Source organism: Gallus gallus, chromosome 1 (assembly GCF_016699485.2).
Source record: "Gallus gallus isolate bGalGal1 chromosome 1, bGalGal1.mat.broiler.GRCg7b, whole genome shotgun sequence".
NCBI lineage: Eukaryota > Metazoa > Chordata > Aves > Galliformes > Phasianidae > Gallus > Gallus gallus.
In genome coordinates, this window is record NC_052532.1 from 59,036,572 (window position 1) to 59,051,241 (window position 14,670).

General features: G+C 37.6%; 1 protein-coding gene across 10 annotated transcripts in view; it reads right to left on the reverse strand.

Annotated features, from left to right (window-relative positions):
- FGD4 (FYVE, RhoGEF and PH domain containing 4) overlaps window positions 1-14,670 on the reverse strand; it is a 112,140-nt gene that overhangs the window by 31,918 nt on the left and 65,552 nt on the right. For all 10 annotated transcript variants that reach the window (XM_015287247.4, XM_015287255.4, XM_025156086.3 and 7 more), the window contains 2 exons: window positions 9,180-9,344; window positions 2,425-2,605 (listed from right to left, as the gene is read on the reverse strand). In XM_015287247.4, the coding sequence (XP_015142733.2) occupies window positions 2,425-2,605; window positions 9,180-9,344 (346 nt within the window). The remainder of the gene's footprint in view (window positions 1-2,424; window positions 2,606-9,179; window positions 9,345-14,670) is intronic.

Consider the following 14,670-nt stretch of genomic DNA (forward strand, 5'->3'; position numbering starts at 1 on the left):
TAAATCAGCATATTAAAGGCAGAGCTTTTGGTTACTATCCCATTTCTTTCCCCAGTTTCCTTATTTAGCACTATCCTTCCTTCAAGATGCATCTCTTCTGAAGGCTTCTTCCCTCCGTATTTTATCTCAGCTTTGAACATATGTTATCCCTCATTCATACCCTTCACTATCTCTTTCTGTTAGATTTCTGAGATTTTGAATTTTAAGATAATATAAATGTTAGCCCACTCTGTAAAAATGTTTGGCTTAATTACAGCAAATGGAAAAAAATAACTGAAACCATAATAAAACCTAAGCATTTGGATTTTAAATACAATTTTCAGACCATATTCAACCTGAAAAATAGAAGCATGACTGTGCTTTAACACATAGCTCTTAGTACAGACTATTAATCTACCAGGAAGTTGATGATTAGTTATAAACTGTGTATTTACTCCTTATTTATAGGACAGTTTACACAAACATTGAAAGCATATTTTGAACTTCTGTACACTTTAGGTGAAAAATATATACTGGCTTCATTTTCTATCATATAACAAAAGATGACTCACTCTGCAAGGTAAGGTCATTTTAAAAATGTGCACTGCTTCCCCAGATGCAGTAGGACACTAGGCATGCCAGATAGGAAAGTTTCTCAACAGTAGAGATCAGAGTTTTGAAGAGAATTTATCAGTAGACAGATATTGTTTGGTGTACTTAATAAATAACATTAGTCAAAAAAGCTATTCAGCTTCTCCCACTCCTAACTCCCCCCCCAAAAAGCCCTCACAGTCTATAAGAAAGAAAGTTTTTGAAGCTTTCTTGTTGAGTTTATTTGCATACTATTTAAAGAGTGCCTGTACAATCCAGCAGGTGTAGATAGCAGGAAGAAATGTAGGGCTTAATGGCAAGAAGGCACAATGAACTTGTGGAGCTTTCTTTCAGAAAAACAAACTGCTATCACGGAAGGCAGTGTTTCTGTGGCCAGGGAGATTTCAAGCAGCAGCTCACATCCTTCAGGATAGGGTGCCTTGATTTCTTTATATTGGTCTTTATTGGTCAAAGGCAGAATTTCAGGGAAATTCTTTCTTATGCATCTTATTCTCCACCCCCACAAATGCAATCAAAAGGTAATTGATCAGACTTAAAAATCATAACCAACCAAACAAAAAACCTAAAAGAACACAACATTGCATCTTATTCGAGAACTTGTTAGTTCACAACTACTAGAAAGAGAGATCAAAGAGGTAAAAATGTTTTTCTAGGGTCACTGCAGTGTTAAAAAGACTTGGATAATGCTCTGGAGGAAGAACAGGAAACAGTGATAACAAGACAAGGACTCAAACCAGTCTTATTCACAGGACCTCCAGTGCTGCCTTATAGGTTTTTTTCCCACTTTTTCTGTAGTTGTCATGACAGCAATGCAATTAAGCCTGTGCAAAATGATGGAACTTTCTTGTAGATGAAGCTCTGAAATTATTTCTATTCCATTAAACAAACCTATTTTTGCAACACTCGGCTGTTTCTGCATAAAAAATTAAGTTTCCTCCACCTCAAGGAGGAATTCTTTCAGTGAAAATCTTTAACACTCAACAGTCTCGTTAGGACATGCTCTGTTGTACATCACACAATCAGCCCTGTATGAGCCTCAAAACATCAGTATCCTGAAGAAACAGAAGAAAGCAATGTCTCATACGTGTAACACTCCACTGCCACTGGACTGTCTCCTGAACTGTTCCTCTGTCATGGGATTTCTGGAATGTCACTCTCTTTATACAGAGCAGATGTATACAGAACTTCTGTTTCAGAGCTTCTAATGCCTGTCTTATGCATCCAATTAAAAGGCACACAAGAAGTACTATTTTGTGAGCTAACTGTATCTTGTGTTTCTCCAAGTCTTTCTTGCAAAATGCAGTATAAAAACTAAGGAAGATTAATATATTCAAAGATCACCAAGTACTACAATGCAAACAGTTTAGTGGATACATGCCACATCAATACAACTAACTCACTTCTCATGAATAATCGAAGCCATTAGGTCAATATAAAAGGAAAGTCAGGACTTTTCTTTTTATAGGCAAATAGAGAAATGTGGGTGGTTTGGTTTTTTTTCCCCAACAAGAACAAAAGAATTTAGGATTCACTCCAAAGTTTCATTCCAAAATCAAATTGCTGATGTTTTTCAATATGTTCTAAAAACACTACAATTAGTGTGTGTTTGGGGTTGGTTTTTCTTTTTCCGTTATTTGCCTGTTAAAAAGAAAAATTAAGACTGCTGCCTCTTCAAAATGAACGGGTCTGTAAAGACCAAATACACAACTGCATCATTTGAAAACATGCTGTTTTGTCATCAGCTCCTTTGGCAGAGATAGGTTTGAGCACTACCACAATATCCGTATTCTTCTTCCAACAGAACAACGAAACAACTAAAATCACATCACATACCTGCATCCCTCAAAACGATGGATGAGATCTGACACTTTACTGGGCTTTTCTTTTGTGACACTAGAAACAGGAGTAGGTGTATCTTCCTCCATTCTTGGCTTCGGACTTGATAAAGCTTTATGTCTAGAGGTTTGGTATGTAACAGGTGATAGCTTCTGCAGATGAAGTGGCTTTGGAGGCACTGCAAACAGTAACAGTGATCAGTCAGTCGGCAATTGTTTCTTTAAACTGTCAGAAAACATGAGATCTTTTGCATAAGTTATCACAGTAAGAGAGATTATTTGATTTACTTAGCCTTTACATTGCTTTATGAATTCAGGAATTTCATGTAACCTTTTACGTGCTGTGTTGTATCAAGCATCTTCTTATATCATTACATTATATAAAAGCCAAAGCACATAGTGCTGAAGCTAAAATATTAGGGTCCCTCTCCCTTCCATTTTCTCTTTTTTTTCCTGTTTGGTGTTCTGTAGTAAACTCATATATGGCCTCTACAAATGCAGATTTTATCCTAAAAAGGCACTGAGCATAAGATCTAACCATGTTGCCAAAGTCATGAATCTTTCCTCAAGAGAGACTTAAACTGCTGCTCCACTCTGGTGCCCTCATTATCTTCTCCCTCAGTACTTCAAAAATGATCATCAGCGGAAAAGAAAGATTTGCCTTCAGCTTCAACCTTTGTCTGTGTATACTGCTGAAAATCTGGGTCCCCCAAAATATTTTTTTCTTATTTTCTTTCCATATCCTGAGTATAAACTCTTGTTAGATTGTTAACAATGAGCCGTTGTTTACCAGGGTAATGACTAGAAGACAAGTAGTTGCCTGTGGCAGCAACTGCTCCTTGGGCTCCACAGGCAGCACACAGGTGTGCTGCAGAGCTTGCAACTTCCCCACAGCAGGTACAGGGCTTGCTAGGAAGCAAGCAACAAGAAAAAGAGGCCAAGAATGTGCATCAGCAACTGTGTGTATCTCACATGGCAGCAAAATTACCACTGATACAGGATGCTCAATAGATGGATGTGAAAAGGCCGTATTTATCATATCACTGACTCTAGAACAGCTTCCTGACCTACCCTGTAATATCTGTGCACCATAGGAATTAGCTTAAACCCTGCCAACCAACATTTGAAAGTGGTAACAAAAAAGATGATTGCAAATAAACGATCACAGTACACAACAGCTTTGGTGGGACGCTTGATTTAGGATGACTTTCCATCCATATCTTAGATTAAATTTATAGGAAGCAATATTTATCAGTGCTTCCAATAACCAAACTGTACTTACAGATTGCAGTGATAGCTGCATTCTGGAGAGTATCACGAGAGGCACGGTGAAGAAATGAATGTAACACAAAGAGCTTAACATTTCAATCATATTAACTACAAACGTGGACAAATGAAATAGAGGGAGAAGAAAGGAAATCACTATGGTTCGAAAGCTTTAATGTATGCATGTGTGTCTTTGGTTCTTTCCTACTTTCTTTGTATTTGTTAACACAATGAAAAAGGAAGTCAGGAAAAGGATGCAGTGCAGAAAAAAAACCTGAAAATATTGTTCTTTTAGTTGTAAAGCAATACCGAAACAAGCAGAATATAAAATTGTGTAAGCGTTGGAGTATGCTGACTGAAGCCCTTCTGGTGGGGCTGTGCACGTTTGCTGAGCTGCAGATGCAGTACTGTGGAGCAGTTTCTCCTACCCTCTGTCTTCCCAGGGAGCCCTGAGAACTCCTGGCAGAATTAGGCCAACGAGCATCACTGAGCTGTCACAGCATTGACTAGGTTACTGCGCTGACAAAGGCAGCGGGACAGCTGAAAAATGCGAGACAAGTGGCCTGGGAAAAGCAGGCCACGTAACTGAGTGTGGGCATTGCCATTCCCTCAGGGTAGGAGACAGATGGGAAAGAGGACATCGGGTGGATTTACTGACCAGCACTAGACCAGCTTCTGGCTCTTACAATACATTGTGCAGAGCCTGTGGCCTTGTGTGTTCTTACTTGATGGACTCATACATCGGTTCTTTCGTACATCTCACAAAAATTCATATGCACACAAGGATATATTAAAACTACTAAACTTGAGGGAGTTCACATCTACTAATTAAGCAGAAAGAATTAGTTCAAAGCTATTTTTACACCGGATCCATGGGGACAAAAATTAAATTCTAAGACATTCTGTGGAAGGGCTGCACACATTTGTATCCATTACTAGGAAGAAAAGGAAAGAAAAAAACCCACCAAAGTAATGGCAATTCAGTACTGCAAGCACAAGGAACCTCCCATCAAACTGGATTACACCAGTATATTGAAAATCCCTTCGAGATCTTCAGAAGAAACCAAACAGCCATATCAAATCCTGAATTTAAGTTACATTCTTCTTGTTTCGCTATTACCATCTAGCAGGCAGCATTTCCCCCTAATCAGCTGCTGCTATAGCTGCTGTTGGTTTTAGAAATAGAGCAGTGGGAAAAGGACAGTCACAAGATCAAGGAAAAGAAAAGCACCAGTAGTATAAAAAGCCCTTAAAACCTTTCTGTAAGGTCAACATTGTTAACAGGGATTATGGAAAACAAATTGCATTAATACTTCCCTCAGTGTACTTCTGAAGTGCTTTGTTTTAATCAGATTATTTTTCAGTGTGCACACGGCAAGGATCTTAGAGAAAAAAATGAGAAGACTGGAGCATTGTAATACACTGCATAATACAGAGCTCTGTTCAAGTCTATAAATACTCTTGTCTCTCTACTGTAGAATTTTGAGCTTATTAGGAGATCTGAACAGCATATTCTGCCTAGAGAACACCCTTTTGTATACTCAGGTAGCTACTACCGTAATGTGCTAGCCAAAATGTGCAATTAAGGTTTAAGTTGTAGCTCCTAGACGTACATTCAGCTTTGTACATGCATAAGGAAATGGGAGGTAATTTGAGACACCTACAAATGGCCCAAATAGGTGCAACAGCCTCAGCCTTTGCCAAGGTATATTATCAAAGGCCATTTATCACTTCTCTTGGAAAACACCTATTCATTCCCCATCTATGCATTTAAACTATGATGGTTAAAATGCTGTTAAATTTTAATTCAATGAAAATATAAAGCCAAAAGTTCCTGTGATAAGTAACTGCAGCTATTCTGAGTCATCCTTCATTGCCTTTTTCATGCTTTGTCACTTACATGAGGATCAAATAAGTGCAACTGGAGAGATGCCAAAGACTTAGACCAGCAAGAACTGTACAAAATAACCAGTAACCTAGGCTCAGCAGAAGATGGTAAAAAAAGACAGTTCTTATTTAGGATATGCATTTCCACATTTCTATATAACAGATATCTTCCAATAACACATTAAGAAGCAGTATCAATTATAATCAGGTGTGCTTTGTTCTATCACTTGTCTTCTTTCTGTAGATAATATTTGAGATCAAGCATTTTTATTGCTAAGAGAGGTATTGCTACAGGTTTCTTAAATCACTGTTCATTTTGAGAAGTCTAGCCACAAACCACTCTCAGATTCAATTCAGTTCATCTTTAATTGTAGAAGTTCAATTTGTGAGAGAAATAGTCTACACTGCAGACCTTTAAGAGGTTTTCAGCTTTTATGGGCCCAGGACACTGAATACCTCAAAAACCATGGACAAAATTATAATTACTTGAGAAAGGAGGGCAGGACTTATGCTGTGGAGTAGATGTACTACAGCAGTCGGTTTCAGTTAACTAAGTGCTGGAGATATGTCTATGCCATTTCATAATAGATCAGAGCAGGCCGTCTTCTGGAGTGGCACATCATCTCCAACACTAATAAAGATGTCTCTGGCATCAGTAAGAGATTCACAAGTACTGTTTAGTGCTCTTTAGAAAAATCTAAATGAGCAACTGATGCTAAGTCTTCAGCTGACAAGACACTTCTCTGCTTTAAGGAAGCGTTAACACTTCAACATATTTTCCACCCTACAATAAAACTGGCTGCTACAGACAGCACTTTTAGTACCTAATACTTAGTAACTGGACATCATATAAAACCCATGCAAGAGGTTCTAAATGTAGGGAATAGAAGAATGTAGGAAAAACAATTACTTTGTTCATGTCACTCTAAATGCAGTCTGATATAGCTAGGTCCTGATCATTGCCCAAGTATTTGCAGGTAAGTGCAAATTTCATTTTATTTATTTATTTTTTAGCAGCTTGTTTCATATCTCACACATCACATTTGCCTCAGAACACATCAGCATATTTTGCTATTTGGAGTGACTACCTGCAGTCTGGATTAGTCCCTTCATCAGACAACATACCATGGGGATGTGATGGCAAAGCACCTTATTTCACAGCTGCTATACAGACTGCATTTCTCTGCAGTCACAGTTTCCTTGCTTAACTCCATCACCAGTTGTCATTCACTCTTTGTTCCAAATTTGCAGACCTTCATGAATCAACCAATACTCAAAGAATTTCAACATATGAATTGCTAAGTTGTTGACGGAAGGAATTATTTCAGAACAAAGATTGTTCTTTCATTGTCAGTGTATCACACAGCTAGTTTGTTTTCTCCTTTAAATGCCAGGAAAAAAAATTGAATGGAAAGAATTTCATATTGGATTCTCTGCAGAAATGTATTCACTTGCTCTAGCTGCTGTAAGTGATCTGTTTCCAAAAATTCAAACTACTCAGTAACCAACATCGTAAAGATTCTAACAAGTAGAGACCAAAACAAGCTCAGAGTCTACGGTTCACTTCAAGTGCAAGATTGTGGAAATTCTTCCTCTATTTAAAAGTTAACCTTATTAAAAATACCCGTACTGCACTTACAATGCAACCACAAAGTGGTCTTTATCTCTCTTGTTTTGACTGTATAAATTTTTTGTGAGTTTTAAAGTCATTTTGCAGTTCATCTACAACCAAACATATAGGCATTGCAGTTCAGGTCTGTGATCTTATTTCCTTGTATTACAAAAGGACAGTTAGTATTTGCATGACTAGAACAACAACAATTTGGAAAATCATTCCTTGCTAATATAAACTGAAATTGCTGTGCATTTGTACCTTAATAACTGTTAAAAAAAAAAACAACTGATTTTTTTGGTCTCCCAAAAGCTGATTTCATTTGGTCTGCTTTGCTTCAATTAAACAAAATGCTAATAAATATAACTTCGATATGCTGTACACCTTTAGTAGGGACAACCAAAGAAAGGCACAGACCCAGGAACAGGGCATGCACAAACTACTTTTTACAGGATTATTACTGTATAAAATCTTAGCAGCTGCACTTCTTGGACTACTGCATTATTCCTATCTATACTGCTTTTTGATGAACAAAATAGTCATGGCTATAGAACAGCAACAAAAACTGCATAATGACTTGAATGAATATGGTCCAATATTTGCCAGCTTCTAATTTATCTAAAAGCTAAAACTTACAGTAAGTGGGCTGGTTTTAGTTTTGAAAAGTTTAAGTCTTTTCATTCATTGCCCAATTTTCTTCTAAAATATTTTTATTGGGAACAGCATGTGCTCCTTTGCTAACTTATCTTTAGATACTGCTTTTAAGAGCCCTGGGAACTGGTCAGAAAGATCACTTCAGATAAGCAGTGCTTATATACGACTGCCAGTATTGTTCATTAAACTAAAATGTTTTATCTAAGGTTTAATAAAAACAAACAGAACAAGAAATACAGATTTATTTTGCTTTCATTCACTATAAGTAAACAAAGCTTTTGTGGCACCCCAGCAAAATTTATTTCCCTCAAGATGAATTCAGAACTAATACAAACTTTTTCAAGATGACTTTTCCTACAGACTAATAGACAGATATTTAAATCCACTACATGAAAGTTCTACATAATTTTAGTCTCTATACATGACTTAGATGTGACCTAGTTTTCTGTAAGTCTCTAGCTTATGCCATATAAGCAACGCGTCTCAGAATCCAATTCATTGAGTAGGACCATGATATCAGTCTTCAAAACTGTCTCTTTTTCACCTTTTGAGATGTACAAAGTTTCTACCGTACTTCACTCCTAAAAGACACCAGACCAGATTACCTTAGAATTCAAGATTTCCAGAACATACAGACCCTTTCTTATGATCAACCTCGGCAGAATCATCAGTATTATCCAGAAGAGCACATAAAAATTGTTCGAGGTTTAGATACATAACCTCGACATGTAGGTTAAAAATCTATCCATCTTCTAATATTAAAAATACTACTTCTGTACAGGAAGAGGGGAAATCAACTACTCTGCAGACATACTGGAGAGCTTTTATTGTGTAAGTGATGAGTTCTCGTCTCTTTCCACATAATCCCACTATAAGACTCCAGCTGAACTCATCTGTAATCCCATAAGTTCTGAATTTCCTTCCTGTCATGAAGTCAGCCAGACAATGGCTTAATACAAATGAGGGGCTTACATGTGTTCTCACACCTTGGGCACAGAAAGAATTTCACATTAGTTACCTGGCAGTAAGCATACAGCAGATTGCTAGACAGTTGTGATGCAAGTACAGAGGTGTATCGATACCAGTTTTTTGTTTTTTTTTTTTTTTTTTTAAACCATAGTAGTTACTAAGTCTAACCTTTCTTCTAAGAACCTTTTTCAGTGAAATATCAATTTATCAGATTCAAAACATTCACAGGACACTTGTATTTCTGTGGCCATCTTTTACCCCACTACTTTCTCTGTGAGAAGCACAGCTCTTTCAAAATGTTCTATCTCTATGAAAGCATGAGCTGAAGCACAAATTACCTAACCAAAGTATTTGAGACTACTTACCTTGTGGCTTTGGATTTGAGGCTGAACGTGGGGACTGTTTGACTGGCACACTTCCATTTATTCCCTGAGCCGCTTCATTGTGTACATTCTGCTCTACTAGTCTGGTTGTGGCACTTGCTGGACAAGATCTAGACAATATTAAGGACTTTGGACAGATGCTGCTGCCTGAAAAATAAGTTCAAAAAGCAAGAGTTAGAAACAATTAAGTGCATGGAAGAATGATTACATACACATATATTAAGTGCTACTGCCTCTCTACAGGGAAAATTAAAATGCTTGTTTTCACTTTGAAGCATCCCATTGTAAAAACAGAGACTTCCTTCCACTGAGATTTATTACATTGTTTAAATCCCAAAGAGTTGTATATATATATATATAAAAAAATATTTCCCCTGTGACTATCCCAGGTTATTCTAGAGAAAGCTTACAATCTCTAACTGCCTTCTTCCTATCTTTATCATCAACAGGTTTGTTTAGGAGAAGAACCATTGAAAAAAATAGCATTTTTGTTCAGCTGTTCAATTTGTGTATTCAAAGTATTCACCAAATACTATACATTCGAAATGTTTCTTTTTTTTTTTCCTTTTTGTAGGCAAGAGCTACTAATTACACCATCAAAAATGAAAGCAAAGCAAAAAGACAGTTGACATTTCTATTTCATTTTGTCTTAGCAGAGTGGAATTTATTTTACCTGAGAACGCTAGCATGATGCCATTTGTAAGAAAACTGGATGAAAAAAATAAAGGAAAACCTATTTGAACAACAGAAATTGTGGTAAAAGCATGTATTAGAATGTATTCACATAGGCCTAGACTATGTGCTTTTGGATGTATGCGTGTGTGGGAGTTATTCATTCTGTAAATGTAATTAACAGACTTAAAATAATACCGTGAAGAAAGTTGATATCTCAAGTGAATGTTCCTCCATCTCTGAATCAAAAAAATCCACAACTTTGTTTGTGGGGAGGAACAAGGGATGGGAGAAATATCCACTTCTCATTTATTGCAGTGTTGCTTTAATTATTTTCATTTTAACAAAATAACTATGGTAGACTTTGAACACTTACATTTATTGATTTTATTTGCCATCATTTTTATCTTTATCTTTGCTCACTTGTACTGACAGAAATGCAAGTATAGTCGGGGTTTTGTTTACTCAATTGCAAAAAAACAAATTCAAAACCCAGCCAACCATTCATTTCATAAGGCAATCCTCTGTTGTCTTCTAAACAACTGATCTGCAGAGTCTGGAAGCACTGATCTAATGCATCTTCCTATCCCACGGCAAAATCCATTATATCAAGCCATTCCCAGCAACAGCCAAGCACACTCATTAAAAAGTAGCGGAAAGAGAACCCAGAGAACCCAATGCTTACCATTGTTTAAAGGCTCTTCAGTACCATGTAGATTGCAACAATATTTTAAAGAACTTTTGTTTTATTTCTTAGAAGCTTAATTTCTTTTTAAACGCTGAAGTAGCACTGCATCAAGAAGCTGCTTTTGCAAACACAGAGACTTGCAGAGGTTTATCCTGCGATCAACAACCCACCCACCCAAGGCACTGGTACTCATATCACAACACGCACAGGACATCTGTGGCTGCAACATGGCATCACTCCCTCTTCCATTTCATTCAGTTAGCAATGCATCTCCCAAGAACATAAAGGTGGTTGGTCCCAGAACAATCATTTAATGAGGCCTATTCCATGCGGACACTTCTCGGACACCCATGATGTCAGGCAGAAATTCTTCAGCTGTGTTCCCATGGGTATCTTCATACACAAAAAGGTGTCTCGTACTGCAGCAATAGGAACTCTGTCCCAGATCTTTCCTCATTTCACAAGGATTCACCTGATGTGCCATTCCTGTCTCTCTACATAGAGTGGAGCATTGAAAGTTCTTGGACAGACCAAGGAGATGGCACAAGGCTTGTAGAAGCAAGTCTTCCTGATGTTCATCAAAGAGCTGAATTGCTCTCCACCACAGAATCCCATATCATATTGTAACTGCTCACACTTTAACTTGGAAATCTCCAATTTAGAAACAGTTTGAAGAAACAGCAACTTCTGGCAGGATCAGTACATCCCACACATTATGTAGGCAATTGAACATATGTTAGAAATCTACATTAGGAGCAGTCTTCTAACTCTGCAATGAGTGCGAAAGCGTGACATCCTAGAGCTTGATGAAAACTGTTCTGACTGCAGATTTGACAGATAACACACTTCTTCAGGACCTCCAGCTTCACAACTGCAGATCAGTAGAACGGGTATGGTTAACTGTTCAAGCCGAGGCTGGAAATCTCCATCAGAATTGTACCTTATTATTTATTAAAAGGATTCTTTAAGAAAGCAAGGTACTGCCAGGGTTAGAGTAGGAATATTCTTTACACACACAAACTTATCACCGTGCTTTTTCATGCTTAAAGTTAACAAAAACACTGAGTGCTCTACAAGCAGTGGCCTGCATTTCATAGAATCAGAGATTTTGGAAAACACGAGTACAATAGTTTAGTTCAATCACCAACCCATCCCCACCACGTCCACTAACTGTGTCTCTCAGTACCATATCTACAATCCACACGTTTCTTGAACACCTCCAGGTATGGTGACACCACCTCCTCTTTAGGCAGCCTATTCCAATGCAGGACCAGCGCTTGGTCTTGTTAAAGTTCATTCATATTTCAATAGGGCTGTTCAATTCTGTCCATTTAAGCAAGCAGTAAGACAGTCTACGCTTTAGAAATGCAGCTGTTGTAAGTGCAACTTAAAATCCAATTGCATATACAAAAAGCCAGACATGCTGCAAAAGCTTGCAGATTCTACTGGGCTGAAATAGATTCCCATTGTGATTGATTCTGAACTGATTAAAGAAGCACTCACGTGTTGCTGTGGTTTTATGTGTTATAATAACTGAGATACTAATTGAACTCAGAAATGCAATGACCAACAAAATACTAGCCAGTTCCTGTGTTCACCAATACATCTCTAATACTGCCTCTTGTAATTGGAGATGATACAATGAAGTGAAGAGAAAGATTTTTAAAAAATTTAATGGGTTCAAGCAAGAATGCAAGTGATAAAGCAGAGGTAATAAAATAACTAGCAGAGAAGAGAAACACTCCAAATTTGATAAGCACTTAATTGTTTTCTTCATAATTTGCAAGAAAACTGGAAGATGTTTGAAGCTAAGAAGCATATCTAATTTTTCAGAGCATTTTAATTAAAAATAACTTGGAGTCATGAACATTCAGCCCACTTGAAATGCCAGTAACATGAAAAAAATTGCTTGTTTGTATTTACAAGAGGTTAAACTAATATTTCCGTATTGCATGTCCTCTATCAGCACTCCCAGCTTCAACAAGACAGGCTCAACACCGTTATTTTCTGTCATATCTGGTTTTTCTCCTACCATCTATACTTTTCCATCACCACTTAATTTTTTACTGCCACTGTGATCTTACTCTTGATTGTACATCCTGAATGAAAGAAATGCAGCATTTCTGCGTGTAACCCTAGCCTATGAGGGAAAGGGTTATTCTCCTGTGACTGTTCGGAGGCAAAATTTAAGTCTCAAAATCAGTTTTACTTCTTTTCAAACTATGTAACTATATACACAACCAGTGCGTTAAGTTCCCAGAATAGCCACCACGGTCTTGATGTAATATTGCCACTTTCACATGCAGCGTCAAGGCAAAGCTTCACCCTTGTTACTCACCCTCAGTGCACATGGAGGTGCAGCTAATATTCTCCCTCCTAAACTTGTAGCAAAAACATCAGTTTAGCCACAATATTCTTGTCTTACAATCTCCTGGTCAGCTCAAAATAGCACTAAGTAGCACTGACACTGAAAGAGACTCATTCAGCCCTCTCACTTGCTCACTAAACACTTGGGGAACTGTAGCAGGGCCAGCATAAGGCCGAGCAGTTTCCTGGGCACAAAGAAGGCAGCTAGAGAACTCTTGCACAGGGAGTTATAATAATAGATTTGTTGAGGCCTGAGCAGGAAATCTAGTAAATCAGGTCATGGATTTTACCCACAGCTGTGCCCAAACCTGCTCTCAAAACTAATTTTCTAATAACTTACATGGTACCTACCACTCACGGGCTTGTTCTGTTTGCAAGGAACACACACCAGACTATGCAATGTATACTACTATTTGCATACCCAAACTTGTTTTAGGAATAACTGCTTAGACTCACCCAAACTATGTAAATCAGGAGTATAGAAGAGAGTAGGAAGTCTGGAGGTTCAAGTTACTCTCATGAAACAAAAACAAAAACCAACATTTTGCCAAATGCTATTAAATGCTATCCTTTCGAGGTAATTGCGCGTTTGAGTTTGGATACATTTTCCCCTTTCTCATCACAGTGATGATAGAGTTATAAATGCTTTGCAGCTTTAGAACTGTACAAAAATTTCATATTACTATCCCGTTCTGAGCTGATGAGCTCTAAAGGTTAAATGGCACTATTTTCTGTGGTGATCTACTGCTGTAATGACGCAAACGGTTGATAATACAATGCTATGAAAAAGAGAAGAACAACTGTAGCTGAAGTCAGGAAGGCTGTTGAGTTGAAGAAGTTAGTTTTCTTTCTGCAATACGGTGCTGGTCAAAAAAAAAAAGGTGAGTATCAGAAGGTTTAGAATTATCTTTGAAGAGTGGAATCTTGGCACAACTTAGGACGCAGATCAGGTTTTAGTAAAGGAGCTGTTCAGATACATATGCTAGCAAAATAGAAAAATATAGAGATTTTTCTTGCAAAGTGGTTTTCCAGACAAAGGCAAAAAAAAAATCCTAAGTTCAACAGAAGAATGTAGATCACTTTCCAAGAATAAGGTTTTTATTTCTGATATCACTGCATGGAGACGTTTCCAGGATTAACTAGTACTTTCACTGCATTTATTGCAAGGAGAAAAATCAATCTACAAGTATTACTTGTAGATAGCAAAAAACATATTGATATTGTTTAATAAACACTGTGAATGCTCCACAATATTTGATGAAGAAATTGAAGAGATGAATCCTTTCTGAACTTAAAACTCAGAAGCCAAATATATTGGTCACTGCAAAAGTAACACCTCCTATTTATTTCCATCTATACTAAAACAGATACAAAGCACACAATAACACTATTTGACTGAGCAAACCCTCAGCTACAAAACAGTCTTTTTTCAACACAGGCACCACCATTAGCCTTTGCATTTCAGGTGACCCACTTCTTCACAGCTGCTATGATGGCATCAAACCACCCACTGCCCCACTGTGCTCACATCCACTGTTTGGTCTCCAGAATTGTTCAGCAAGCATCAATGAATGTCACTGGGTGCTATTTTTTTCTCATGGAGGAATTCAATGACACACCTTTGCTTCATACACACTTCCATATCAGATGCCATTTGGTCAGACTGCTCTTCTGCTGCCATCTGTCACATGGCAACAACATGTAACAGAATATTGTCAGGAAGCTTCAACCTCTACTGCCATATTA